The following is a 27,264-nucleotide window of genomic DNA, read 5'->3' on the forward strand; positions in this document are numbered from 1 at the left end:
CAACCCTAATCTTGTTTATCAGCCGCTACATGATCTGACCTCTTTATTGTACAGCCGCTAACATCAGACATATGCCCATTGTGCACCTCCAAAACTCTTACTTGTTTTAAATTTTCGACGAAACTGTGATGGAGTAAAGGATCGACGAAACAGGTAAGATGATGGTGTTCGGCGAAAGTGAATTAAGGAATGATCTCGACGAAAGAGAATGGATGAAATTCTGGTCGACGAAACAGGATGGATGGGAAGATCGACTAAACAGAAGATTGTGTTACTGGCGACGAAACTGAATGAGTGTTGATTGATCGACAAAACTGATTAGATATAATGATGGATCGACGAAACTGAATTCTTTATAATGCACGACGAAAGTGAATGATATGTGTTGATCGACGAAATTGAATGTGAATTAAATGTCGACGAAACAGAAACAGAATTTTGAATGATGTTGCTTCTGGACGAAACTCTGATGTGTGCGACGAAACAGATATGTGTGAACTCTTTTGATTTTGGCGAAACTATCTTTGAGAATAAATGACAAAGCCCCTTTTTTTAATTTAAACTTTGTTCAAATAAACAATGTTGACTAAACCTCTTGTTGATATCCAGTGGGGTTGCGTGGATGGAGCCTTCAGTCAACACAGAGATAAGACAAGAAGTTGGTGAGGTTTGGATAGTTTTTTTAAAAAAGAAATCTTACGCTTCTGACACATTACACAAGTTTTTCAAACTTTACCTTACCAAGACAATACTTTTGTACCAAAATTTCAACTTAATATATTTTAATCATAAACATAATGATTCAAATTCAGTTCAGATCAAACACAATTGAAATTCAGAAAATATGAAGAACAATATGAAGACCCTGATGAACAATGAGTTTTCCGGTGAAATTATGATGATTCCGGTCACCAAACAATATTCCGAAACACGATTTTGCTTAAAACTTTCAACAAAAACCAAAAGCTAACATGTAGAAATGAAAAATAATAAGGTTTTTGAACAAACTTTTAGCAAAACAACAAGATAAACACTGATTTTAGTGACTTTTTCCATAAAATATATAAATTTTTTAAAGAACAAAATCTGAAAAAAAAATCACTAAAAACACTTGATAAAAACCTAAACTTGTTTGGTTTTAAACAAGGATTAGAGCCAAGGCTCTGATACCAGTTGTAGGTCCCGTTTTTTCGGTGGATCGATAACGTAAACCTAACCTTGTTTATCACAAACACGGTAACGGGTGCGGAATCCCCATGACGGTGCAAACCAAACAAAGTGTAAAAGAACACGCGTAACCAAAAGATTCAATTTCTATTTATTAGTGATGAGAACGATACAAAGATATACAAACAATGTTTATAGACTCTCTCTGAAAGTCACAACTCTCGTCTCGTCCAAGTTTCACACAGAAACTATGAGAGCTATATATACTAAAACAGACACAGACCATGACGAAACATAAAGGACTCGGCAAAACACCTTTGGGCCAGAGATTGGGCCTGAAGAAGCCCAATAGGCGACGAAACAGGGCTGGACCATTAACAAAGTGACATTGTGTTTCGTCACTTGATTTCACAATTTTCCAAAGTCAACACATTCTAGACCTATTACATCATCATGACATCACATAGATGATGTCATGGTGATGTGTCACCTGGTCTTGGTTCGCGGCGCTCCGTGCTTCGCGTGTCGAACTCTGGGGCGCACGACGGAGGAATGTCGTGACGTCGGGCTAGAGCCGGACCTAACCGAGTCGAAACCAAGTCGTACTGAGCCGAGTCGAACCGAGCTGAGTCGCATCCACACAAAGTGTATCAACAAGAAGTGAAAAATCAAATTAATCACAGGGGTTAAAATATCATAGATTGAAACTTTAGACTTAAATTGTCAAATATTGAAACTTTAGAGTTAAAAAAATCAATTTTAGATAATGAAAACAAAGAGATTAATAGATTTAGTTAAATTTATGTTTAATATTATTATTATTATTATTATTATTATTATTATTATTATTATTATTATTTAATAAAAGAGATAAATAAAAAAAAATAAGGATGAGAAATTACCAGAGAATGACACGTGTCCAAAAAAAGATTTTTATTTATTAGTATAGAAAGATATTAATATTAATTTTTTATTTTGTCTTTTTTATTTATTAACTTATTTTTAAAGTAATTGGTAAAAAGACTAAATTGCCCTTGAGTGATCAGATTTAACAGGAAAAATTAACTGTGTTTGGCTCAAAGGACATAACGTGCAAAATTTGAAAACAGAAAGTACGAAACTCGTCAATTTTAAAGAAAAAGGACACCGCCTGAAAACGAGCATAAAGATAAAGGACAAAATTTGAAACTTACTCTTTTTTTTTTTGTAACTCGCGTTTTGCAGTACAAAAACTTGGTCCACATAGTACGACAATATGGGTGAATCGCGATAATAAAATGCATACGCGGTATTTTTCTTGATCTTTAGAAGTGTTAGATATAACAAGTGCAGGCATAGGTCATCTTCCTCGGAGCATTTTTTAAATAGTTTGTTATTTTGTATGGTCTAGTGATCTGCTTGAGTCGTTTGGTTTTACACCCCTGAAAGACCCATTGGAAGTGATTCGAATCACAAACAAGTATTGTCACAGGTATTATGTTACATTTTTAATTAAACGTCTTACTTTGATTTGAATTGGTTGTAGAGTAATATTGATTGTAGGTAGGTGTTAAAAAAAGCAACTCAGTTCATAGTTCATGGCTTCTTGGGTATCGTCTAGTAATAAATTGTGTTTTTAGTTTTAACTTGGTTTGTTTGCAATTTCAGGATATAATAAAAGTGGTTTATGGATTATTAGCAGCTGGTAGATAGTTGAGTGGTTAGTTTGTAGTTTGTAGATAGTTCATGGGTTGGAAGGCATATGCTGGAAAGCTGGAGGACTGACATAATGTCAAACATAAAAGAGTATAAAACAAGAAGTGTTAGTTAGCACAGATAATGTTGAAACAATTGATCTGAGTTAAGGCGATTACATCAAGTGCACTATCATCGTTTGCCCCATATGGGTCGAGTTTTGGAAATTTTGAATATTTAAGGTTGAGATCTTAGAACGTTTTTGTTTCTACTTTCTGGAATTATTTTGAAAGGATTGCACCAATATACCCAAATGTGTATTTTTTAGGTGTTAGCTGCACATTTAATTGAGATTAACACTTGGTTAGTCGAACACGATCTACTTTGGGTAGTTTTTAATGTTTTTGCAGGTGTGGAGCGGTCGCGATCGATAATAAGTAATGGAAATATTCAATCATTACGAAGGAACCTAGCAATGCGTTAAAAGTGTTTTAGAATTTTTTTTTATAAATAAATGATGCATTGTTGTTGAATGAATAAAAAGGGAACCATCGAAACATAAGTTAGAAGAATAAGAATTTATCAAGTTGAAGGCTTCATTTAAAACATGATTTGGAGTTACATGTGGGCATAAACGAAGGGTTGAGTTAATACAAAAGAGTTTAAAAATAAGAATTGTAAGAAGCCATCATAGAGTAACAAGTGTCAATGGAAGAATCAAGTGAGAAGGGTAATTTTGTTCACAAGATAAAAAGAATATGCAAATGCAAGTCACATGCCATCCCCCCCCCCCCCAATTTTTTAAACATCCCTAACTTTTGTATACGTCATTTGTTTTTAAAAAAAAAACTAGGATTACGACCCGCCGCAATGCGGCGGGGATTCTTTAGTTATAACTAAGTCAATCTAGGACCCGTACGTTATGTTAAACCTGTCAAACGGGGAAAAAATAAACGATGTAAAACGTTCACCCACACACGCACGTTGCGTCGTGTTAACTCGCAAAATTTAGAACGAAACGTGAAAACGTTAAACCAAAGACGCACGTTGCGATGTGTTAAGTCACAAAATTTAGAACCAAGCATAAAGCGAAAAATTTGCCGAAAATGAAAACTTTAAAGGGCCAAAGTTGAAAGTAAAAAACGTTATGAGGATAGATTGCAAAATATAAAAAGTTTTGGGTTAAAAGTAAAAAAAACAAATAGTTGAGTTAAAAGTAATTTATGAAGTACTTTTGGGTGAAAAATAAAAATAAAATCAATTTTTTTGGAAAACCCCAAAGCCAACGTTACGACAACCATATGCATAACCATTTTTTCTTTGAAAACCCCGCAAAGCACACCCCGCGTTGCGGGGCGTAAAACGGTGTCAAATAATACTAATGTCACACAACCGTCATCGACCACCAACACTGACTCGACCTAGGATATGCGTGTTGCGACGAAATTGTCAAACATGGAAAAATAGAGGTAAAAACATTGAACCACACATGCACGTTGCGTCGTATTAACTTGAAAAATTTAGAACTATACGTAAAACGAAAATTTGCGAAAGATGAAAAGTATAAATGACAAAAGTTGTAAAGTTAAATTGCAAATAATGAAAAGTTTTAGGTTAAAGTTAAAAAAACAAATTATGTAGTGTTAAAATTGTAAAAAGTAAAATCCTTTTGGTTAAAAAGGAAAAATCAACTTTTTTTTTTTTTTTGAAAAGCACCCAAAGCATAATTTACAAGTTATAATGCACAAAAAAGATGCAAACTTATATATGGAATAATTATACCATAAAATCGATGATCTTTTTATCTTTAATACGAGTACCTTATTGTTATACTTTAAAATAATCGAAAACTCGGTTACGTATTATACAATGGACGTGCGTAAAACACAATAGAAAGTAGATCAAAAACATAATCAATGACGCCATGGAAAAGGCACATTAGAAACAAACTAAAACACAATGAACATAACGTATAACACAATTGACATAACATATAACATAGTGAGTATCAAACTAAAAATTGCAATGGAAAGTAAACTAAACACAATTGATGATAATAGATGAAAGACACCATTGATGACAATAGATAAAAGATACAATGGACAACAGACTAAAACACAATGAACAACATACTAAAAACACAATGAACAACATACTAAAACACAATGGATAACAAATTAAACACAATGAACTGAACCTATAACACAACACAAATAACACAATGAATAAAAAAACGACATATAATACAAACTTTATTATGTCATACATTGTGTTATAAGTTCTGATAAAAACACAATGGATAGAATCAAAATTAACATTGTGTTATAAGGGGTCTTTATAATTTTTTATGTACTAATAATTAATTACCAGCTTTATTTTAATATATTTATTAAATAATCTCGACAATAAATTATTTTTACATGGCAAAAAATATTATCTAGTGATTTACATGTGAAAAAAATAAGATAAACCTATTGGTAAAAGGTTGTTATAAGTATTAACCTGCAAATAAAATAAAATAAAATAAATTAATAATTAATAAATTAATAGATAATAACTTATTAAATGGTATCTATTTATTTTTCATCCTAATAAAGGAATTGAGTAAATTACAAATATCGTCCTTTATTTATGTCACTTATTGCAATCTGTATCCCTTGTCTTTAATAATTACAAAAAACGTACTCGATGTTTGTAAACCCTTGCAAGTTATGTCCTTTAGCCCTAACTCAGTTAATTTTTGTGGTTAAATCTGACCAAATGGACACCACATGAGGGTATTTTGGTCATTTTACTCTCATGTGAGGTCCATTTGTTCATATTTAACCATAAAAATACCCTCATGTGAGGTCTATTTGTTCAGATTTAACCATAAAAATTAACAGAGTTAGGGCTAAAGAACATAACTTGCAAGGGTTTGCAAATATCGAGTACGTTTTATGTAATTATTAAAGAAAAAGGACATAATTTGCAATAATTGACATTCAGGACAATTTTTGTAATTCACTCAAAGGAATTACTAGAGTGTCATATGGCACTTTTCTAGCCTACATTTAACACATGACATGTTTTTTATGATTGATCACATGGCAATATTATGGCTCTTTAAAAAAAATAAAATAAAATAAAAATTCGGATTCAGAAAAAGCGGACCCGTAAACCCAAGTTGGAGTCGGTATAAAAGCCTTATAACCCGACTTCACTCACAGCCAACTTCAGACGCCCTACGTCCGTTCGTCATCTCCGCCCCATCATCTCCACCCTCTCATCTATCTCTCTCCGGCCACCACTAACCAAATTGATGAACTCGCTGTAGAAACCGACCATGTGATGACTGCTAATCATCTCGATTATGCCTCTAGAGAGACGGTTGGGTGCTGGATTGGAAAGTCGTCGTCGCCGATCCAAATCATCAGCGGCTAGGGCTCGATTGGTAAGTTCATCTTTTGCAAGTAGTTATTTCATTTAATACTTATTTTGCTGAAATTTCAGATATTACTTCAACATATAGTTGACGATTTTGGAAGTACAGTAGTTGTAGTTTTTTTTTTCTTTTAATTTTTGGTTTCTATATTCTGATTCAGATCCCTGCATCGATTTAGGATTTTTGTCTTCACCAACATCAGACGATTGAATGATGGAGCACGCTCTGCATTGGGAACAACTCAAAGGTATGATTTCTTCTTTTGAACTTTTTGTTTAATTCAATTAAAACGTTTCATCAAGTCTAGAAAAGTTAAGGGACAAAACCACTACATAAAAAGTTTCAAGGCTTAAACTCTTTTGATATCGGTAACTGAAGTATGTGAACCATTCATTGTGCACTCCAACTGTTTGATAAAATGCACTGCGACCTTAATTACGTATTATGTGGACTCACGTTTGAAGTGTTATTAGTCAAACTGTGCAACTTAAACAGGGCACCTTATAAGGCATCCCTTATATTTGATGTTATAATAGGTAGTCTAATCGATACAAATATTATTCATCTTGTTGTATCTCATGATATATGTACATGTACCAACTTCCCTGGCGTTTAATCCACTTACAGAAGAGAATGTTGACATTGCAGTTAATATTGTTCTGTTAAAAACTACATTCAGCAAGTCTTGTTGACTGAAACTGTTATTGTGAACACCAAACACACTTGGTCTGAATATGTTATTTGCTGTTTTCAATTCTGGGTTTTTTACTTCATTTTTGTAACTGAAATATGGGAACCATCCATTGTGCACTCCAACTGTTCGATAAAATGCCATACGAGCTTAATCTTGTATTTGACTTGATAAATTGGTATGTGGACTTACGTTTCATGTGCTATCGATCAGTTTGAGGTATCCTATGTATTTGATGTTATAGTAGGTACTGTAATCAAATTTTTTAGCTGCTACAGATTATTCATCATGTTGTATCTCATGATATATATGTACCAACTGTTGTAGCGTTTAATCCACTTGCTGAAGAGAATGTTAACATTGCAGCTAGTTTTTTTTTTTTATTTCTGAAGATGGTAGTGATATATAAGTCCTAAACTTTTGCTACTAACTATTAGCTCCATGATCTTAAATGGCATATATAATAGTTTTTTTAATTTTATATGTGGAATCTTATTTATTTTCAAAGCATAACATATTTTTTATATTTTTTTTCTCTATGTGCGCTTTTCTTAAATAGCTTTTTTATGTCAAGTGATTGATGAAATTTGAATCTTTTTTATGTTTTTAACTACTGAATTTGATGAAATTTGATGAGAAAACTCTTTTTTTTGATGTTTAGTATTTATTATTATATGATATATATAATTATAATATTTATTTATTAATACCGCCTCGGCCTTACGCCTCGTTCCGCCTCGATACTTACGCCTCGTGAGGCGAAGGGAAAACGCCTCGAAACTCGTTTCCGTTTTTTTAAACCTTGGGTAGTGTATGAAATAAAGATGCCATTTGAGCTTTTGTAGTCAATTTGTAGATAAATATATATGCCACACAACACCAGTATCTAGGAAGTGGGAAATCCAGTTTAGTTGTACTTCTAATGTATTGCTTTCATCTCATGTGTAACAAGTCACTTTGAGCTTCTCTTGGTGCTGGAAAGTAGCTTCATATGTCAGATGGAGTTCTAATCAATGGCAAGGGACCTCTTAAAATTGTTTCAGGTAAATTTTAATTGCACAAGTTTTTTTATTTATTTTTTTTGAGTTTTTTGTTTGCTAGTACACAATGATAGGTTAAGTTATTGATATTTTCCATTGTGCTATGGTCTTCCTTTTATGTCTTCCAGTTGATAAACAGAAGGCACTTTACCTCAGTCTCTGACTTAGAACTCCTACCTTTTAAATAAATTTGAACTTTATTGGTTCAGTCGCAAAGTGCAATAGATGTAGCCATGTAGTTGTCAATGTGGGGTTTTGATTGAATTTGCAAAGAGAGATTTTTTTTCTTGTTTTTTTTATTATAAAACTACAATTAATAATACTATATAAATTGTAATATTTTTTCTCATTCTGCAACATAAAATGTCCCTCAACCAACTTTAGTATTTTTATATATAAAAAACTTGACAGGGTTAAATGAGATTTTTGTTTTGCAATGTGGAAGGTTGAATATGGAAGGTATTTTCTTGTATTTAATATTCAATATTTTTCTATCTTGGTGTTCAAAAGCTGCATTATTTGTTGCAACTGTTTTTTTTCCGTGTGTCCTGATCTTCTCGGGTTGATCTGTATACCATATCATCGTGTTGTATAACTGTTGGCGGGAAAGTACGTACAACTGGATCAAATCTATGATACATCTCATACTTGGAAGGATGCTAGAGTTTATTAAACTCATCCACAATGTCATTGTAACGCCGTAAGGTTTTCTTATCCTGTTTGTTTTCAAAGCATGTTCCTTCGTGAACTCCTGTGTTGGTGACGATGGAACTCTTTGGACATTGGTGGTACTTTTGAGGTTGCAATTTGAATCTCTAATATAATATAATTTAGATACATTCGAGTAATAATGTTGCAACACAGATGGCTAACATATTTACTATTACAAAGCCAAATACATAAACATAATTATGCCATAAAACAATCACAATAACAAAAGTTGGGTTAAGTGTGATAGTTAAAAGTATCGTGTCGTTGGGTTAAGGGTGCTAGCTAACAATAACAAAAGGTGGGTTAAGTGTGCTAGTTAAAGTATCACGTCGTTGGGTTAAGGGTGCTAGTTAAAGTATCGCGTCGCTGCCTTGTTGGCAGTGGGCTTTAACTAGCCCACCCACTCACTAGCATGCGGTGGGTTAACAATAGTTAATTAAAAGAAAAAAAAGGTTAACAAGTATTTAGATACAAAAAAGAAAAAAATAAAGAGCAATAATGATTGATACAAGACCACATTGCCCCACGTTTTCTCCTTCATGATCACTAAAGGCTTGGCGGAGCCCCTTTTGGCGCCCCACGTTGGCTAGCATGAGGCATTGTTGGGGGCTTTGAAGTGCCGAGGTGGTTAGGGGCGTTATCCCACACCACCCAACCTTACTACTTTATGATATAGCTATTTTGAAATATGTAGACATTTTGTATATATAAAAAGGTTTATTAGTCGGAAAATTTTTAATGCCTAGTATAATACAAATGCTATTTTATTTTCATGATAATATTACACGTCTCTTAAGGTAAAACTACGGTTCTTTTTCTCTCTTAGGCTATCTGTTGTAGAATAACTATACACTCCAATAAATAGTTGAGCATAAATCCTCACAAAAAATCCTCACAAAAAGAAACACCCAACCTATATTTAATTGAAGCTAATTGAGCATCATTTTAAAACCATTTTTCATACTCTATTATGATTTCATAAACTCTATTTCAGTTTATGAAATTTGAATTCTAATATACATAATAGTATTAGTATTGATAAAAATCAATTTGGACAGTGGCCTTTGATTCCTTGGGTACTTCTTTCTTTGCTTCCACTCCAGCTCTGTCGATTACACACTCACCGGAGCTGACGGAATTCCGATCTCCGATGTAACGCAGAACGTTTCACTTAGGCCCTTACCGTCGAACTGAGCTCCGGTGTACCTTGAAACGAGACTAACATCCATGGTTTAAAAAAACGGCCGAGGCGGTCGTATTGAGGCGCGTCTCAGTTCGAAACGGAGAAAAAACGTATATGAGGCGGCGCCTCAGGGTCAGAAATTATACGCACGCCTCAGTGGAGTGAGGCGTAAGTTTCAGATCTGAGGCGGAACGATTTTGGAGAGGCGTACGTATATATTTTGGGTTGGATAAAGACGTAGACGCTTGTGGCTATGCGCAATCAAGAAAAAATAGGGTAGAATAGAGATGGAGACATACCTTACAGCGATGGATTACCAAGAAAATTAGGGTAAAAGTAGAACAGAGGAGTTGATGTTGATGACGGCGATAAAAGAATAAAAGAGTGATGTAACTTATTAGGGTTACTGAAGAAAATAACTAGAGCTTTATATATTTCATTTACAAAAACTTACATAAACACCCTTAAACATTAAACTTTTATCATAGTCAACCCAAAACTATCTCACAAGTCTATTTACATTAGGAAAGTTATGTATTTTATGTTTAGTATTTTATTTTTTAAAAGATATATAATTTTTATATTAATTTTTTAATTCCGCCTCGGGCTTACGCCTCGGTTCGTCTCGAGGCTTACGCCTCGTGAGGCAAAGGGAAAACGCCTCGAAACTCGTTTCCGTTTTTTTAAACCTTGCTAACATCAGATTCGCCGGAATCATTCAGTTTTCGTTGACATTATATTCGTCGGAATAAGAGGTTGTGATGGTAGTAGTTGTTGCAGGGGAAGCCCAAATCGGAGGTTGTGATGGTGGTTGTTGTTTGGTGGTTATTTGATGGTGGTTATTGATGGTTGTTGTTTGATGGCAAGAAAGAGACGAGAGCAAAGAAACAGAGAGATAGAAGAGAGAATGGTGGGGGTAGGGATGGGGTTAATTTAGGAGTAAACTTCTGTTTTGCTCCCTGTGGTTTGGTCACTTTAATGATTTTGCCCCAAACCTTTAAAATAGCCATTTTCCTCCAATAGTTTGCTATGGTTTTCCCATTTTGCTCCCTGCGAGGAGTAAAATGGAAAAACAGACAATTTGGATGGAGTTAGAGGCAGAGAGTAAAATGGAAAAACCATAGCAAACTATTGGAGGAAAATGACTATTTTTATAGGTTTGGGGCAAAACCGTTAAAGTGACCAAACCACACAGAGCAAAACGGAAGTTTACTCGTTAATTTATTTTATAAGAAGTGGGCCCTACAAGTATACTATATATAATACTTAATTAATTTATTTTGTTTTACATTAAGGGCATTCTAGACATTTCGCATCCAGTTAACACTAAAAACTAACCCCCATCCGCTTCAGAGACTATCCGGGAACGAAAATTGAAAAGTTGGGGACTATAGCTGTAATTTTAGAAAGTTAGGGACTAAAGGTGAAAAAAGGCAAACCACAGAGAGTATCCAAGCATTTAACTCAATAAGTTATAAATAAATAATTACATAACTTTGTTTAAATACCTTTTAGTTGTATATATAGAACGTGTTAGGTGGTTGAGACCTAAAAAGTTATAAATAAATAATTACATAACTTTGTTTCACCGTAGCTTCCTAGTCTTTTCGTTGAAAATTCATATTATGAACCGTAGCTTCCTAGTCTTTTATTTATTGCATACTTTTTTCCAATCAAAATATCAACTCTTCAAGACTTTTTCGATTCATCTCTTTCAATCTTGTTTCAGATCCGTTCATACAGATTTCCCCCACTAACAAAGATTTCATATAATTAGATTTTTGAAGCATACATTGATCAATGGCATCTACTTCAGTTTCATCAATTCAAAAGAGGTTCAAGTATGATGTCTTTTTGAGTTTTAGGGGTGAAGACACCCGTAAGACCATTGTTGATCATCTCTATCATGCTCTTCACAACCGAGGCATTATAACTTACAAAGATGACGAGAAAATCGAGAAAGGGAAAAGGATTAATGATCAGCTCCTGAGATCCATTGAAGACTCGAGAATTTACATCATTGTATTCTCCAAGAACTATGCATCTTCATCGTGGTGCTTAGACGAGCTCGTCCAGATTATGGAGTGCCACAAGACGACCGGGCGGACTGCTTACCCTGTTTTCTTTAATGTGGAACCCACCGAAGTCCGCCACCAAAGTGGGGTAGTCAAAGAAGCCTTTGCCAAACATGAAAAGAAAGAGGCTGCTGGAAAATGGAGAGATGCTATGAAAGCAGCAGCTGATTTGGCTGGGAGAGAGTTGAAGACTACTTTTGATGGGTAAGTCCTTGTTACGTCATATATGAATCTATATGTGTGTGTTACAGATTTTGAATTAAATGTTATATGTGGTTTTGAGTAATCATATTAATTACTTTTAACTCACAGACATGAAGCCAAGTTTATCCAAAAAATTGTTGAAGACATTTCACTAGAGCTACGTTTCATTGATTCGAGTGTTGATGAAAAATTAATAGGCATGGAGACGCGTGTAAAGGATGTAGTTTCAAATATAGAAGCTGATTCTGATGATGTTCACGTAATAGGGATCAAGGGGATTGGAGGTGGTGGGAAGACGACTTTGGCTAGAGCTGTTTTTAATTATATCTCCATTTGGTACGAAGGTAAAAGCTTTGTTGAGAATGTCAGAGAAGCATCAAAAGGCTCTGGTTTGAAGAAATTGCAACAACAGGTCCTTAAAGATGTGTTGAATGATAAAAGCATTGATATAACAAGTGTTTACGAAGGAGAAATGATGATGAAAAAAATGTTGGGTAGTAGAAAGGTACTTATTGTTCTGGATGATGTGGATGATATCGAGCAGCTTGAGGCGTTAGCAGGTGAGAATACTTGGTTTAAGCCAGGAAGTACAATCATCATCACAACAAGAGATGAGCATGTGTTAGTAGCCCACCGAGTGAAGTCTATTCATGATGTCAATCTGTTATCGCACGAGGAAGGAATTCGCCTCTTCAGTAAGTATGCATTTGGTAGAGAGATTCCAATCGAAGGGTATGAAGAGCTCTCAAGAAAAGTTGTACATTATGCTGCAGGGCTTCCCTTAACAATCAAAGTTTTGGGTTCATCTCTTTGTGGTAAAACAGAGTGTGAATGGAGTGATGCCATAGAAAGACTAAAAACAATTCCAGAAAAGCAAACTTTGAAAAGACTGGAACTAAGCTTTATTGGTCTAGAGCACGATCACAAAGAAGTATTCCTAGAAGTTGCATGCATATTGAAAGGTGAAACAACAGACAAAGCAATCAGAATACTGGAAAGTTGTGGATTCCATGCTCGATTTGCTTTAAAAGTTCTTGAGCAGAAATCATTGATGACTGTTTCAGATTATGGTTGTATACACATGCATGACCGTCTTGAAGAAATGGGCAGGAATATCGTCCGTCGTTTACACCCTCGTGAGCCTCAAAGGCATAACCGGCTTTGGGATACCAAGGAAATAGAAAATATCTTGGTCAATGAGTTGGTAAGATTCAGTTTATTTGTAATGTGGAAAAGTAACATGATTTTCTTTATGAAAAATATTCATGTCATTTTTTTTTTATTAACAGGGTACGAAAGCAACACTAAGTATACGATTGATGTATACAAAACTTCATCCAACTATAATTATGAAAGGTCTTAGAAAGATGAAGAAACTTAGGTTTCTTTATGTGTGTCGCTCGAATCATCTGGGAACTACTAATGAAGTTGACATATACTTACCAAATACCTTACAATCTCTACACTGGGATGGTTACCCTTTTTTGTGTTTACCTAATACATTTTCAGCAAGTAAGGTTGTTAATATTGAAATGGATCACAGCAAAATGTCTCAACTCTGGGAAGGGGGAGAAAGAAAGGTAGAATAATTGTTAGTTAATTGTTTTCCATGATGCTTTATTATGCTATATATAATTTGTCATTACTTTGAAACACAAACCGTTATATGGTATTCAAAATTAGTTTTTAGAAAGAATTTTACAACATTTTATCAGCTACAAGGTCTTTCACTATGCCTAGGAAATCTTTCTCCTTTCGGCACTCTTAGAATGAATGAACCCATCCAACTTTAATTAGACACTATGGACCTGCATATAATCCATTAACTAAATATGAAAAAAAACCTTATAGTTATTTATGTTAGTGAACAAAAATGGTATCCTAAAACATTTCCATCAAATAAGCTTGTTAATATTAAAATCGGTTGTAGCAATATCTCTCGACGATGGGAAGGGGGAGAAAAAAAGGTAGAATAGCAGTTGATTAGTTGTATTTCGTGATGCTTTACTGTTATATATTTTGACATTGAAGTTGATCATTTTCTTCCTTTTTTTCTTTCTTATGATAGGTTCTTAATGAGCTGAGATTCCTTAACATCAGTCATTCAAAGTTAAGAACCTTTGACCTTGGGTTGACTCCACAGCTTGAGTGGTTAGATCTAAGTGAATGTGATGACTTCGTAGAACTCCACATGCCAGTAGAAAGTCTCAAGCTGAAGTCACTCACCCTCAGTGGTTGTATGTTGAGTAAACATGACATGGGGCTGATTCCACAGCTGGAGACATTAGATCTTAATCGATGTAAGGACCTTGTAGAATTTCACATGCCTGTTGAAAGTCCCAAGCTGAAGTCCCTTGTCCTCAATGGTTCTAAGTTGAGTAAACTTGACCTGGGGGTGACTCCACAACTTGAGACATTAGATCTTGGAGAATGTAAGGACCTTGTAGAACTCCACATGCCCGTTGAATGTCTCAAGTTGTATTCGCTTGTCCTCAGTGGTTCTAAGTTAAGTAAATTTGACATGAGGCTGACTCCACAGCTTGAGACATTTCTTGGAGAATGTATCGACCTTGTAGAACTCCACATGCCCATTGAATGTCCCAAGCTGTGTTCCCTTGTTCTCAGTGGTTCCAAGTTGAGTAAACTTGACTTGGGGTTGACTCCACAACTCAAGACATTAGATCTTGGAGGATGTAAAGATCTTGTAGAACTCCACATGCCCACTAAATGTTCCACGCTAAAATCCCTTGTCATCAGTGGTTCTAAATTGAGTAAACTTAACTTGGGGTTGACCCCACAACTCGAGAGATTAGATCTTGAAAAATGCTATTATCTTCAAGAAATTCATGCTTCTGTGGGATCTCTAGAAAATCTTGTCAACTTAAAGTTAAGTGGTTGTTTGGGGTTTGAACGTTTTGTGGGTTCCAACTTGTATGTATTACCTTGTATTGATTCTTTAGCTACACTAGAACTGATTGCAGAGTCGCTAGATAAATGCCAACTACATCCCAATAATAATTTGCCGAAGTTTCAGTTTAAATGTTTCTATGAAGACCCTTTACCCTCGTCAAGTGGAAATCTTGAGAAGCTTCTTTCTTTTGGTATGTGTGCTTGCACAAACCTGGAGTCTTTTCCAGCAAGCATTTGTAGCTTACAACGTTTAAGAAAGCTTACACTTGAAGGCAGTTTTCCAGAGGTGCCCAAGGATCTATACCAGTTAGAAAGTCTACAGGAGCTAACTTTGTCTATGAAAGAGATTAAGCATCTTCCAGATACCATTTGTATGTTGAAACATCTGAAATATCTTAACCTTAGATCTTGTTGGCTTCTCGAGCAGTTGCCCATAAATCTTGGGCAATTAGAGTGTTTAGAGATGCTAATTCTGACGGATTGTTTATCCTTACAAGATATTCCGAACAACATCTGTCAGATAAGAAGTTTAGAATATCTGCATATACCCTATTGTATTCTAGTTGATAAACTGCCTGAAGAACTTGGACGTTTAGAATGTTTGAAAGAGCTAAATATAGAAGGTGCTGGCATAAGTCGTCTTCCTCAGAGCATTTTTGAATCGAAAGGTCTACGTATTATTGGGACAAGGTGGCGGCTTGAGTCGTATGGCTTTACATCCTTGTCAACAGTCTCCAGTAACAAGACTTGCTGCTATGTAAAGTTGTGAATAAATTATATAGGTACTCAAAACATGAGTCTCCTCTATGAACTCCAGACATGATTTCAAGGAGCTACTGACGGGCTATAAGAGCCGGTTCACAATCAAGTATTGAAACAATTATTATATTATCTGTCTTACTTTTATTTGAATTTTAAAGCTGACACGACGATAATTTTAATTTACAGGAACTGTGTTAGTTTAAAAGAAATTACTTCGATTCAAATCAAAGTCGAACCAAGGATAGACAATCACAAGGTTCAAGCGATCAATGGAGTTTCTAGCAATCAATTATCTTTAGGTGATCTAATCAAGTGCCCTATTATTGTTTTTACCAATTCTGTTATATTGCGAAAAATTATGTATTGATACTTTGTTTCGTGATCAGCAGAAATGTTCCTTAGAGGTATACAAACTTGGCCAGCAAGGTACTCTTTTTCAAGTGACGTTCTAACATATCAAGAAAGTAAAGTGAATGAATGAATTGTTCGGTGATTTGTGAGATGGTTTGTAACTTTGAAGACAATCTAATCTTCAACACTGTGAGAATGAAAATGAGACTGTTGAATTAGATGCTCTGTTTGTCTCTAAAGTTGCTGATATTTGCACAGCCTATGCACTTGTTGGAGAATTTATTTAGAGGGATTGTAAACATGAAGAGAAACTTGTTTTTAATCACATATTTTATATGGCCTTTTTCACTCATTGTGGAACTGCCTCCTTTTATGATTGTTGGGCGTGGGTATGCGTGTGTGTGTATGGGGGGGGGGGGGGTATCGGGTTGGGATAAAACTTTGGCTAGTTATCATTCGTGTCACTATTATACAGTACGGGTCTTCTTGCTATTCGTGTAAACTTTGGCATACATGCTTCATTTGCTGTTTTCACTTTTGGGGTTCTTGCTTCTTTTGGTAATGGAAATATGTGAACAGTCTATTGTGCACTCCAACTGTTCGATAAAATGCCATACCAGCTTAATCTTGTATTTGACTTGATAAATTGCTATGTTGACTTATGTTTCACGTGCTATTGATGGGTTTGTGGTATCCTATCTATTTGATGTTATAGTAAGTACTGTAATCAAATTTCTTAGCAGCTACAGATTATTCGTCACGTTGTATCTCATGACATATATGTACTAACTTACTGCTGTGGCGTCTAATCCACTTGTTGAAGAGAATGTTAGTTTTCTGTTTCTGAAGATGGTAGTGTATTAAATAAAGATGCCATTTGAGCTTTTGCTGTCAATTTGTAGATAAATATATATATGCCACATAACACCAATATGTAGGAAGTGGGAAATCCAGTTTAGTCTTCTGTAACAAACAAATCACTTTGAGCTTCTGTTGGCGCTGGAAAGTAGCATGGTATGCCAGATGGAGTTCTGATCAATGGCAAGGGACCTCTTAATATTGTTCCAGGTCATTTTTTCTGCACAAGTTTATTTTATTTTTTTTTTTGAATTCTCTGTTTGCTAGTACATAGTCATAGGTTAAGTTATTGCTATTTTACATGGTGCTATCCCGACCCGATCTTGTTCTTTCTTTTATGTCTTCTAGTTATTAAATAGAATTATAGATGGCACTTTACCTCAGAACACCTAACTTTTAGATGAATTTAAACTTGATTGGTTCAGTCACCAAGTGCAATAGATGCAGGTCTCAGTGTCGGGTTTTGATGAAATTTTCAAAAGAGAAAAAATTGTAGAACTTTAAGTTACGGTTAATACTTATATAAATTCTAAAATATTTTCTCATTCTGTAACAAAAAATGTCCCTCAACCAAAATTAGTATTAGTATTTTTATATATAAAAAAAATCTGACAGGGTAAAATTATGCAGAGAGGATGCGGACGTAATATCTCTCGGTGTCAAAAGTTTTGATGTCCTGCATAATATTTCTCGGTGGGTGTGAGAACGGCTTCTCTTTCGAGGAATATGCAAATATAGGTCTAGACTTATTATGAGACCTTGTCTGTATTTTTTTGGTCGAAGCTGCACCTCATACTATATATACATACAATTTATATGCATCAAAGTTGCAACAGGTTGGTCACTTGCGTTTATGTCTTATACGCCAAATATGCGTATGAAGTTGGCTGCAATTTAGTTGTACATTTGAATAAATCAAATTATCCTGAGTTTGAGATTCCTTGCAGTGATTTTTCCTGTCGGTTCACAGTCTCATTCTATGCAGAATCAAGAGCCAGTAATGTTCATGTGCATCCACGGTTGGAACTTAAGGTATCAGAGGCAACAAAAATGGCTGAATATGATGAATCAGCACTAGGAAAACAAGAGATCTCAGGGTACCAAGAATGGGATATCTGTACTCGACGATCATGAGGTTTATGTGTTAAACGGTTCTTGAGGTTCCGATAGCTCACCGGCGATTATACTTGTGTGTATATATGTACCGACCTGTTAGCTACATACGGTTGGGGTCCAAGGTTCTGGCGGGTCTAAAATGTAAACCACGAAAGGTTCTGGGCCGCCTTTGGACCATTTGCACCACACCACACCGCATCCAATGGTAAGGTAGAGTTTAACCGATACACGCATCATAGATGCCGTTTGAACATATCTTGTGAAAAAGATGATGCCATCTATCTTACTAGGCAACTAAGTATAGAGAGGTCAGTTCGAAAAAAAATTCGAAACCTGCTCAACCTCTTCATTTCACCCATTTGGACCTGGGCTCCTGACCAATGCCTTCCTTGGGCCACCAGGTTAGTACTGCTCTATTATTTAAGCCCATTGAAAAACTGGCTCAGTTAATTGTAACCCAGTCTTCTATGATGTGGAACCCACCGAAGTCCGCCACCAAAATGGGGCAGTTGGTGAAGCCTTTAAAAAACATGTAGAGAAAGAGGGTGCTCTTATATGGAGAAATGCTCTGAAAGAAGCAACAGATCTGGCTGGGTGGGAGTTGAAGAAAACTGTTGATGGGTAATTCTTTATCTCATTCTTTATTTTTGTTTCTTTTTAATCTTTATTTTTTAAAATTAGTTGTTCATGTGGGATTTTAGAGTAATCTAATTTAGTTGAACTTCTTTAACACACAGGGATGAAGCTAAAGTCATCCAAAAAATATTTCAAGTGATCTCACGAGACTTACATTTCTTCAATTTGGGATTTGATGAGAATTTAGTAGGCATCGAGAGCCGGGTAAAGGATGTGGTTTCATTGTTAGAAATTGATTCTGATGATGTTCGGATGATAGGGATCTGGGGGATGGGAGGTGGTGGAAAGACGACTTTGGCGAGAGCTGTTTATGTTCATATATCCACTTATTTTGACTGTAAAAGCTTTATTGAGAATGTGAGTGAAGCTTCAAAAAAATTTGGTTTGAAAGAATTGCAAGAGCAGGTCCTCTCAGATGTGTTATATGATGAAAACATTTATGTAAAAAGTGTTTCGGATGGGAAAAACTTGATGAAAAAGATTCTGCCTAGTAGAAAGGTACTTGTTGTTCTTGATGATGTGGATGATATTGAGCAGCTTGAGGCGTTAGCAGGAGGGCCTAACTGGTTTACGCCAGGAAGTAAAATCATTATCACAACAAGAGATACGCATGTGTTGGTAGCACACCACGTGAAGTTTATTTATAATATCAACTAGGTTATCACCCGGGAATATCCCGGGTTAGGAAAATTTGGTTTTCGATAATAAAAGGTACACAAACAAGATATTGAAAGTCGTTAGTATCTTTTTTCCCTTCTGACAATAATTTATTTGTTTGGTTTCATCGGTACTCTAAGTTTGTCTACATGTGTACTCATAGTTTTCGTGTAAAGCAATTACGTTTTAATTATTATTGAGATCTGAGTTAAAAGTTGTTACGTAAACCCATAGAAAATGTTATATTGTTTGGTTTTTTATTATGTTATATTACTCTTTTAGTTGAATTTTTATGATTTTCAGCATCCCAAAAGGCGATCGTGTGTGGTTGATGATGGAAGTACTTAATATTTTAATAAATATGTTATATCTCTACTTGAGCTAAGGCTCATCAAATTATTGACAAGAGGTAAAGAACAAATTATTAAGAATAGAGACTAAACGTAACCCCATAGATCTTTCTAACTGATTCAAGAAACATGACAGGGCGTACTTTGAACAAATTAATGTGAAAGAGGTCGTGAATATGCAATAGGATCGATGATCCTTTCCCTCAATTCTCATTCCTTTATAATGTTACAAATCTCTATTTTGGGAGAGATACAACTAATTACCATAATACACGGGATTGAAATAATATCTAAATTTACCAATATTATCTACAGCTATTACACCCCCGCAGTTGAAGCGGGAGGGGACCGGATGCTGAGACTGGACCGAAAATCTTCAAAGAGAATCCGCGGAAGGCCCTTGGTGAAGAATTCAGCCACCTGGTATCGTGAGGGAACATGTAACACGCGCACTTGTCCGCGTTGAACTTATTCGCGAACGAAATGAATGTCAAGCTCGATATGTTTCGTGCGTTGATGCTGCACTAGATTTCCCGACAATATATGGCACTAATATTGTCGCAATAGACGAGAGTGGCGAGTGAAGGTGGACGACGAAGCTCCAATAAAAGATTACGAAGCCAACAAATCTTCGATACTACGTTGGCAACAGCCCGGTATTCGGCTTCAGCACTCGACCGAGAAATAGTAGGCCGCCGTTTCGAGGACCACGAAATAAGATTGTCTCCATAATAAACACAATATCCAATAGTCGACCGACGGGTGTCTGGGCAACCGGCCCAGTCGGCATCTGTGTAGGCAACAAGAGATTTGGAGCCAATGGGGCCGAGTGTTAATCCGAATGAAGTTGTACCTTTTATATACCAATGACCCGTTTTAGGGGCGTGCATATGCATGCAAATTTGCTGGACCGCATAACTGATGTCCGGGCGAGTGAACGTGAGATATTGCAAGGCACCCGCCAAACTACGGTAAAGAGTTGGGTCGGAAAAGTCATCACCGGAAGACGCGCTGAGCTTGGCATTAGTGTCAACAGGAGTGGACATCGGATTACAATGAGTCATGTTGGCCCTCTTTATGAGGAGGTGTGGAGATTGAGTTTATGTATCGGCTTGGTGATGCCGTCCATGGCTCTTGTGCGCATGGTTCGAGCAGGAGGTGTGGGTGGGGAAGGGATAGGGGCGTGTTGGGCTGGGGAGGAGTAAGGGGTGTTAAGAGAAGCAGGTGAGCTAGATGAAGAGTAAGCAGGAGACTGTTGGGTGAATGATTCATCAATTGGTGTGGACGGGTTGGGTGAAGGGTGGGCCGAGGAGGGCATTTGGGCGGAGAATGTGGGAGAGGTTTGGGCTGGCGAAGATTGGGCCGAAAAGGGGTGGGCAGGTGGTGAAGTTTGGGCTGGGGAAGGTTGGGCAGGTGGTGATGTTTGGGCTGGAGAAGATTGGGCTGAAGAGGGGTGGGCAGGTGGTGGAGTTTGGGCCAAAGGGATATCGTTGGGTGGAGTGGTGTTGTGTTGTTGGCAGTGGGATTTCCAACGAAAGGCCAAAGATGAGGTGGAAACGAGTCCGTCAAGAAGTCGTATGACGGAGGGGGGTTAATTGTGTGGGAGAAGGGAAAGGTTGTTTCGTCAAAAGCAACGTGACGGGATATAATGATTTGACTAGTGTGAAGGTTAAAACAGGTGTAACCGCGATGGTTGGAGGGGTAACCGAGGAAGGCACAAGGAGAAGAACGAGGTTGAAGCTTGTGAATAGATGTTGAGGGGATAAGGGGATAGCACAAACAACCAAATACACAGAGGTGATGGTATGTGGGTGTGCGAGAGTAGAGGAGTTCAGTGGGGGTTTTATGGTGTTGTTTTGTAGGAAGGATATTTAAGAGATAGGTTACTGTGGCAAGAGCGTAATGCCAAAACGTGTTGGGTAAGGAAGCATGGGTGTGAAGGGTGCGAATCATGTTATTTATAGTGCGTATTTTACGTTCGGCCTTTCCATTTTGAGAGTAGGTGTGGGGGCATGATAAACGGAATACCATGCCATGTTGATTAAAGTATTGTTGGAAAGCCGAGTTGACATATTATTTGCCGTTATCGCATTGAAACATTTTTATGTTTCGTTCAAATTGAGTACGTATAAGTTTATGAAATTGACAAAAAATAGAAAATACTTGTGACTTTTTGGATATGGGGTAAGTCCATAGAAGATCGGTTAGGTCATCAAGAAATAAAACATAATAACGATGACCTTGTGAACTAAGGATTGGCAACGTCCAAAGATCGCTATAAACAATGTCAAACGGTTGAAAAACACGGGTGTAGGAAGTAGCAAAGGGTAATCGAATACTTTTACCAAGCACACAAGATTCACAAATGTCTTTATTATGTTTACTAAAATTAATAAAAGTAGACTGTTTCAAATAATGCAAAGATGGATGTCCTGGATGACCAAGACGTTGGTGCCAAAGTTGTGAGGAGGCGGCTGCAAAGGTAGATGGTGAGCTGGTTGTCCCGGATCCAAGTGTGAGAGGGTAGAGATCACCGCTGCTGTTGCACCGGAGGATAGGGATCCGGGTCTTGTAGTCCTTCACAAGAAAACCAAAAGGCTCAAATTCGACAGACACAGAGTTGTCGGTTGTGAACCGACGTACGGAAATTAAATTTTTTGATCAGTTTAGGTGCATATAGGACGTCTTTAAGAATAAGTGGGGGGAAAAGGTGGGGGGAGGGTTTGTGTGCCTTGTCCAATAACCGGTATGGTTGCGCCATTTCCAACAGTGATATTTTGGTCCACGCTATTATCAAAATAAGACTGAAAATTAGTGGCCGAATTAGACATATTACCTATTGCACCCGTGTCCATGTACAGGTTAGGATCCGGTTGATTGAGCGACATGGTGTAAAGTGCTTGTTCGATGTCGGTTGGGGCATAAGCGTTGTGAGCTTGAGTGGGCCTTGGTCCAAGGAGCCCATTCCCGCCGGTGTTGTTTACTGAATTGGGCCGAGGAGGAGCGGTGGGGTATGGGCAAGGAGGGGGGCCCATGAGTGATTTTGTGAGGTGGCCCACGGTTGGGAGGAAGCAGGCTGATGAGATACAGGCCCAGTCCACTGTTGTTGCTGGGCTGAATTGGGCCAAAAGGGCTGCTGAGTGGGCCAGCCGTACTGCTGATTGTAAGTGTTGTGATTGCGACCGCGCCCCCAGCTTCCCCGTCCTCTGCCTCGGCCATGTGAACGCCCGCGGCCCTGATATCGTTCCAAGTCGTTCGGGTAGTCACTGTTATTCGCCGGTGGTTGCGACTTGTTAGAGTTGGCGTTTAAAGCGGTGCCCGCGGTTTAAGCCATAAGAAGCGCTTGTTCAGCCTTACGAGATTCGACAAGCATGACTTTTGAACGAGCCTCATAAAAATTCGGTAAGGAGTCTTGTTGCTGAAGGATGGTAGCGATACCCTCATATTGTTCATTGAGACCCGCGATAAGTTGAAGAACCAAGCGATCGTTATCAACCGGACTGCCAACGTTAGCGAGTTGGCCGGCTAGCACTTTGAGTTGTTGGCAATACGCCGAGACGTTGGGGAACCCGTCAAGACGTGTGTTCGAGAATTTGTGCAGGAGATGAATGAACCGAGAACTTTTATTGTCGTGAAAATACCTTCCAGCGTCTTCCAAGCATCATACGCAGTCGTGTTCGGTTTAAGAATGGTGTGCAGGAGATCGTTGGATATAGTGGCATAAATCCATTGGAGCATAATGGCATCCAACCGATCCCAAGAGTCATCAGGTTGAGTTTCTTTATCTTTGTCAGCTTTGTCTTTGTCTGTTTCCTTGTTTGAACCAGAGGATGAGGAAGGTCGGGGAGAAAGGTGATCGATAACCAGAGATGCACGACACTGTATCTTGAAAAGTTCGGACCAGGAGGCGTACAACCCAGATTCCATCTCGAGAACAAAGGGAATAAGGCTTTTGATGTTGGTTACTGTTGCAGCAGGATGAATCTTGGGTTCCATTAGGAGGAGGTAAAAGAATACGGTTGCAGGGGAAAAGAAATAGATCGGCAGTAAGGAGATCGGCAGAAGGAAGAAGAAAGAGGGAGGGTTAGGCTTGGTCTCTTGATACCATGAAAGAGGCCGTGAATATGCAATAGGATCGATGATCCTTTCCCTCAATTATCATTCCTTTATAATGTTACAGATCTCCTCTATTTTGGGAGAGATACAACTAATTACCATAATACACGGGATTGATATAATATCTAAATTTACCAATATTATCTATAGCTATTATAATGAAAAAAAACTTTAGGATTCCTTCTCAATCAAGAATTTAAACTTGATTTGTTCAGTCACCAAGTGCAATAGATGTAGGTCTCAGTGTCGGGTTTTGATGAAATTTTCAAAAAAGAAAAAATTATAAAAATTTAAGTTACGGTTAATACTTGTATAAAATTCTAAAATATTTTCTCATTCTTTTTTTTTTAAATGGCTAACGTTGCACACCATGAGGATTGAACCCCTGACCTCTCCTATCCTAAGCTCTATCTAAAATCACCAACACCACTAGGCTATTCCCAAGTGGATAAAATATGTTTTTATATTTTCTTATAACAATATTTTCTCATTCCGTAACAAAAATTGCCCCTCAACCAAAATTAGTATTTTTATATATAAAAAATCTGACAGGGTTGCAGAGAGGATGTGGGTGTCAAAAGTTTTGATGTCATGCACAATATTTCTCGGTGTGGGCGTAAGAACGGCTTCTCTTTTGAGGAATATGCAAATATAGGTCTAGACTTATGACACCTTGTCTATACTTTTTTTGTCGAAGTTGCACCTCATACTATATATACATACAATTTATGTGCATCAAAGTTGTTGGTGCACTTGTGTCTGTACTTTGTCTGTATTCGGTCACGATGTAAACGATGTCCTGTTCTTGTGTTGTAAGTTGACCAAGTCAACCATCCTCCGGTTTGACTTGGACAACAGTTGGTAAAAGTTGAAAGATGTACTGTCTCGAAGGATAAGAGATCGAAGGATGATGTGGATCCTTCGATCTCATCGAAAGATATGCTTCGAATGATTAGACCTCGAAAGATGATCTTTCGAGGTCCCTGCTGATCTTTCGAGTGACTTGTCTTCGATAGATGATCCTTCGGACCATCTATCGGATCCTTCGGACTGCACATCATGAGCTGGGTATAAATACCCATGCAGTGTGTTGTGTTAGTTTAGTTCTGAGAGTTCAGACAGATTCACACACATCCGAAAGAGAGAGCTTTGAGAGCATTCTGTCCGAACCACACACACACACACTTTGAGAGTTTACAAGTTAGGTTTGTAAACATTGTGCTTGTAACCGAAACCTTCATTTGCATTAATACAAGTTGTGTTAATCGGTGAACCCGTGTGTGTTTGTGTTTATACTTGCTTAATCCCGGTTTGCTCGCTAGCTTGGATTCCGCACTCGCTAGTGGGTTAGTATAACAAGGTTTGAGGTTCGTCATCCGACAAAAAGGGACCTACAAGTGGTATCAGAGCTTGGCTCTTTACCTTGTTTAAAACCGGGTTTTTCAAGTTCTTGGTGTGTGTTTGAACACTTGGTTTAACACCCGTTTTTGTTGGTTTTTCTACACTTTTAAACTGAAAAACGTGTTTTAAACTTACCGGGAGTGTTCGTAAGTGGGTTGGGTAACTTAAAAACTTGTTTTTGAGTGTGTTGGTAATTTCCGGCCATATTCCGGTCAATATTCCGGTGACTGGTTTGAAGATAAGGTTTTCCTTTTTGGGCAAATTATCTTTCAAAATCTTGGTTGGTGGGAAAGTTGTCAGCCTGCCATACTCTTTGCCGAAAGTTGACCTTACCAACCCATCACCTTTTCACCAACCCGTCACATCTGTGTCAGTGTGTCAGTGCACATTCGAAAGATATCCTTCGACTTCGAAAGATATCCTTCGACATCGAAAGACCATCTTTCGATCAAGGAAGGCTCGAAAGATCATCATCCTTCGACCCATCCTTCGAAGTCTGAAACATATCTTTCGATAAAGGAATCTTTTCGAAAGACAGTGTCCGAAAGATAGGGATTTAACTCGAAAGATAAGGATCTTTCAAAGGAGAATCCTTCGAGTTCTTGAATCTTTCGACATCATTGTTCAAGATTCAACAGTAATCTTTCGAGTACTGTTGATCCTTCGAACAAGTGTTGATCTTTCGATTGTGGTCAGGTTATTGTTAACAAGTTTCTGTGATTTCAGATCGTTCGGAACAGGATCCTTCGGCCGTGATATCTTTCGGATTACTTACTTAGCATTTATTTTGCTTATCTATCATGAATCCGAGTTGGTGGAATCCTGCTCCAGATAGTGGTAAATATACAAGTTCAGGAGTTACTCCTTCATGGTGGGGTACACCGGCTCCAGACGATGGAAAATACACGAATACAAGGTCATCTCCATCATGGGCCGAACCTCCCACACCACCTCGAATTACTGCAGAAATGTGGGCATCAGTTACCAATCAAAGGCAAAGTGAACCGAAAATAACAACAACAGATTGTTTTGGCAATCCAATACAAGTTGCTGTAAAGCCGCCTCCCACCACAGACATGTATGGAAATCCATTACCCCCAGTTGCCGTACAACACCATTATTCTACTGTAGAATCGTCATTTCTTAATCCCAAGAACAGTAGTCAGACAAAAACGGCGTTGTATGCTGAAATTGTCAAAGATGTCAGCAATGGTGGATCCTCGGGGAATGATGACAGTTCTGAACATGTTAGAAGTTCAGGTGAAGATGTTTCAACTTCAGTGGAGGGTGATACAACTTCAAGTTCAAGTGAGGATGGATCTGGTGTTGATTCTGATGCAGAAAGGCCGACACCTGAGAGTGATTCCAGTCAGGTATGTGCCGATAAACCCACTGCTGTAGATTGTGATAATTGTGCTAGATTAAGAGTTAAGTGTGCTGAACTAGAAGCAAACATGTCTGAGTTGCAAGGCAAACATAATGCTTTACAAGCTAGTTTGTTTGACTTGCAAGACAAACATGTTTCATTGAATGTCAAGTGGTGTGAATTGCAAAGCAAACACGAAGCTTTGCAAGAGAAATATGATGTGACATTTATCCACAACCAGAAGTTGACCGTGGATCTTTCAAAATGCACAGAAGCCAATATGTTTTATGAAAACCATGAAAAAGAATTTAAGTCAATGATTGAGACGTTAAAGAAAGATAAAACTGAATTGACTAAAATGGTTTCCAGAAAACAAACGGAAATTAATTTGTATATCTCACGTCTTGAGACAATGCAAAAAGAAATGGTCTGTGTAAAAACGGAAAGTGAGGCAATCCAACTCAAGCTAGATAGCTATTTGAGTTCTAGCTATGTGTTGGATCACATCATCGATGTTCAGAAAGAAAAACGGGATGTCACATGCATAGGATATAAGAAATGTCCACCACCTG

General features: G+C 37.3%; 3 protein-coding genes across 8 annotated transcripts; 1 reads left to right on the forward strand and 2 right to left on the reverse strand.

Annotated features, from left to right (window-relative positions):
• The first annotated feature begins 6,063 nt into the window (after positions 1–6,063).
• LOC110877146 (disease resistance protein RPV1) lies at positions 6,064–19,281 on the forward strand. 6 transcript variants are annotated; one of them, XM_022125307.2, is made up of 11 exons: positions 6,064–6,274; positions 6,426–6,512; positions 7,909–7,999; positions 11,620–12,169; positions 12,278–13,373; positions 13,459–13,749; positions 14,238–15,947; positions 16,028–16,140; positions 16,231–17,260; positions 17,681–18,787; positions 18,904–19,281. In XM_022125307.2, exons 4-7 carry the CDS (start codon positions 11,691–11,693, stop codon positions 15,846–15,848), a joined length of 3,477 nt encoding a protein of 1,158 aa, XP_021980999.1. In that variant the 5' UTR covers positions 6,064–6,274; positions 6,426–6,512; positions 7,909–7,999; positions 11,620–11,690; the 3' UTR covers positions 15,849–15,947; positions 16,028–16,140; positions 16,231–17,260; positions 17,681–18,787; positions 18,904–19,281. The 6 variants fall into 6 exon arrangements, with proteins under 6 accessions (XP_021980999.1, XP_021980998.1, XP_021980997.1 ...); XM_022125306.2 differs by having other exon boundaries at positions 11,668–12,169; positions 16,228–17,260; XM_022125305.2 differs by having other exon boundaries at positions 11,668–12,169.
• Positions 19,282–20,333: 1,052 nt separating this feature from the next.
• LOC110875239 (uncharacterized mitochondrial protein AtMg00810-like) lies at positions 20,334–20,873 on the reverse strand. The gene has a single exon (XM_022123436.1). The coding sequence runs from the start codon at positions 20,871–20,873 to the stop codon at positions 20,334–20,336; it is 540 nt and encodes a 179-aa protein (XP_021979128.1).
• Positions 20,874–23,134: 2,261 nt separating this feature from the next.
• LOC110875238 lies at positions 23,135–23,805 on the reverse strand. The gene is made up of 2 exons (XM_022123435.1): positions 23,451–23,805; positions 23,135–23,340 (listed from the first exon to the last, which is right to left on the reverse strand). Exons 1-2 carry the CDS (start codon positions 23,803–23,805, stop codon positions 23,135–23,137), a joined length of 561 nt encoding a protein of 186 aa, XP_021979127.1.
• Between the last annotated feature and the right edge of the window lie 3,459 nt (positions 23,806–27,264).

This window comes from Helianthus annuus, chromosome 9, assembly GCF_002127325.2.
Source record: "Helianthus annuus cultivar XRQ/B chromosome 9, HanXRQr2.0-SUNRISE, whole genome shotgun sequence".
Lineage (NCBI taxonomy): Eukaryota > Viridiplantae > Streptophyta > Magnoliopsida > Asterales > Asteraceae > Helianthus > Helianthus annuus.

Bases quoted from the DNA above. Each gene is read 5' to 3' on its own strand.
- LOC110877146 (XM_022125307.2), top strand. From the start codon at position 11,691: ATGGCATCTACTTCAGTTTCATCAATTCAAAAGAGGTTCAAGTATGAT. The intron at 13,374-13,458 runs GTAAGATTCAGT...TTTTATTAACAG, and splicing joins ATATCTTGGTCAATGAGTTG to GGTACGAAAGCAACACTAAG. The intron at 13,750-14,237 runs GTAGAATAATTG...TTCTTATGATAG, and splicing joins GGGAAGGGGGAGAAAGAAAG to GTTCTTAATGAGCTGAGATT.
- LOC110875239 (XM_022123436.1), bottom strand. From the start codon at position 20,873: ATGACTCATTGTAATCCGATGTCCACTCCTGTTGACACTAATGCCAAG.
- LOC110875238 (XM_022123435.1), bottom strand. From the start codon at position 23,805: ATGGAACCCAAGATTCATCCTGCTGCAACAGTAACCAACATCAAAAGC. The intron at 23,341-23,450 runs GTATTTTCACGA...AACAACTCAAAG, and splicing joins TGCTTGGAAGACGCTGGAAG to TGCTAGCCGGCCAACTCGCT.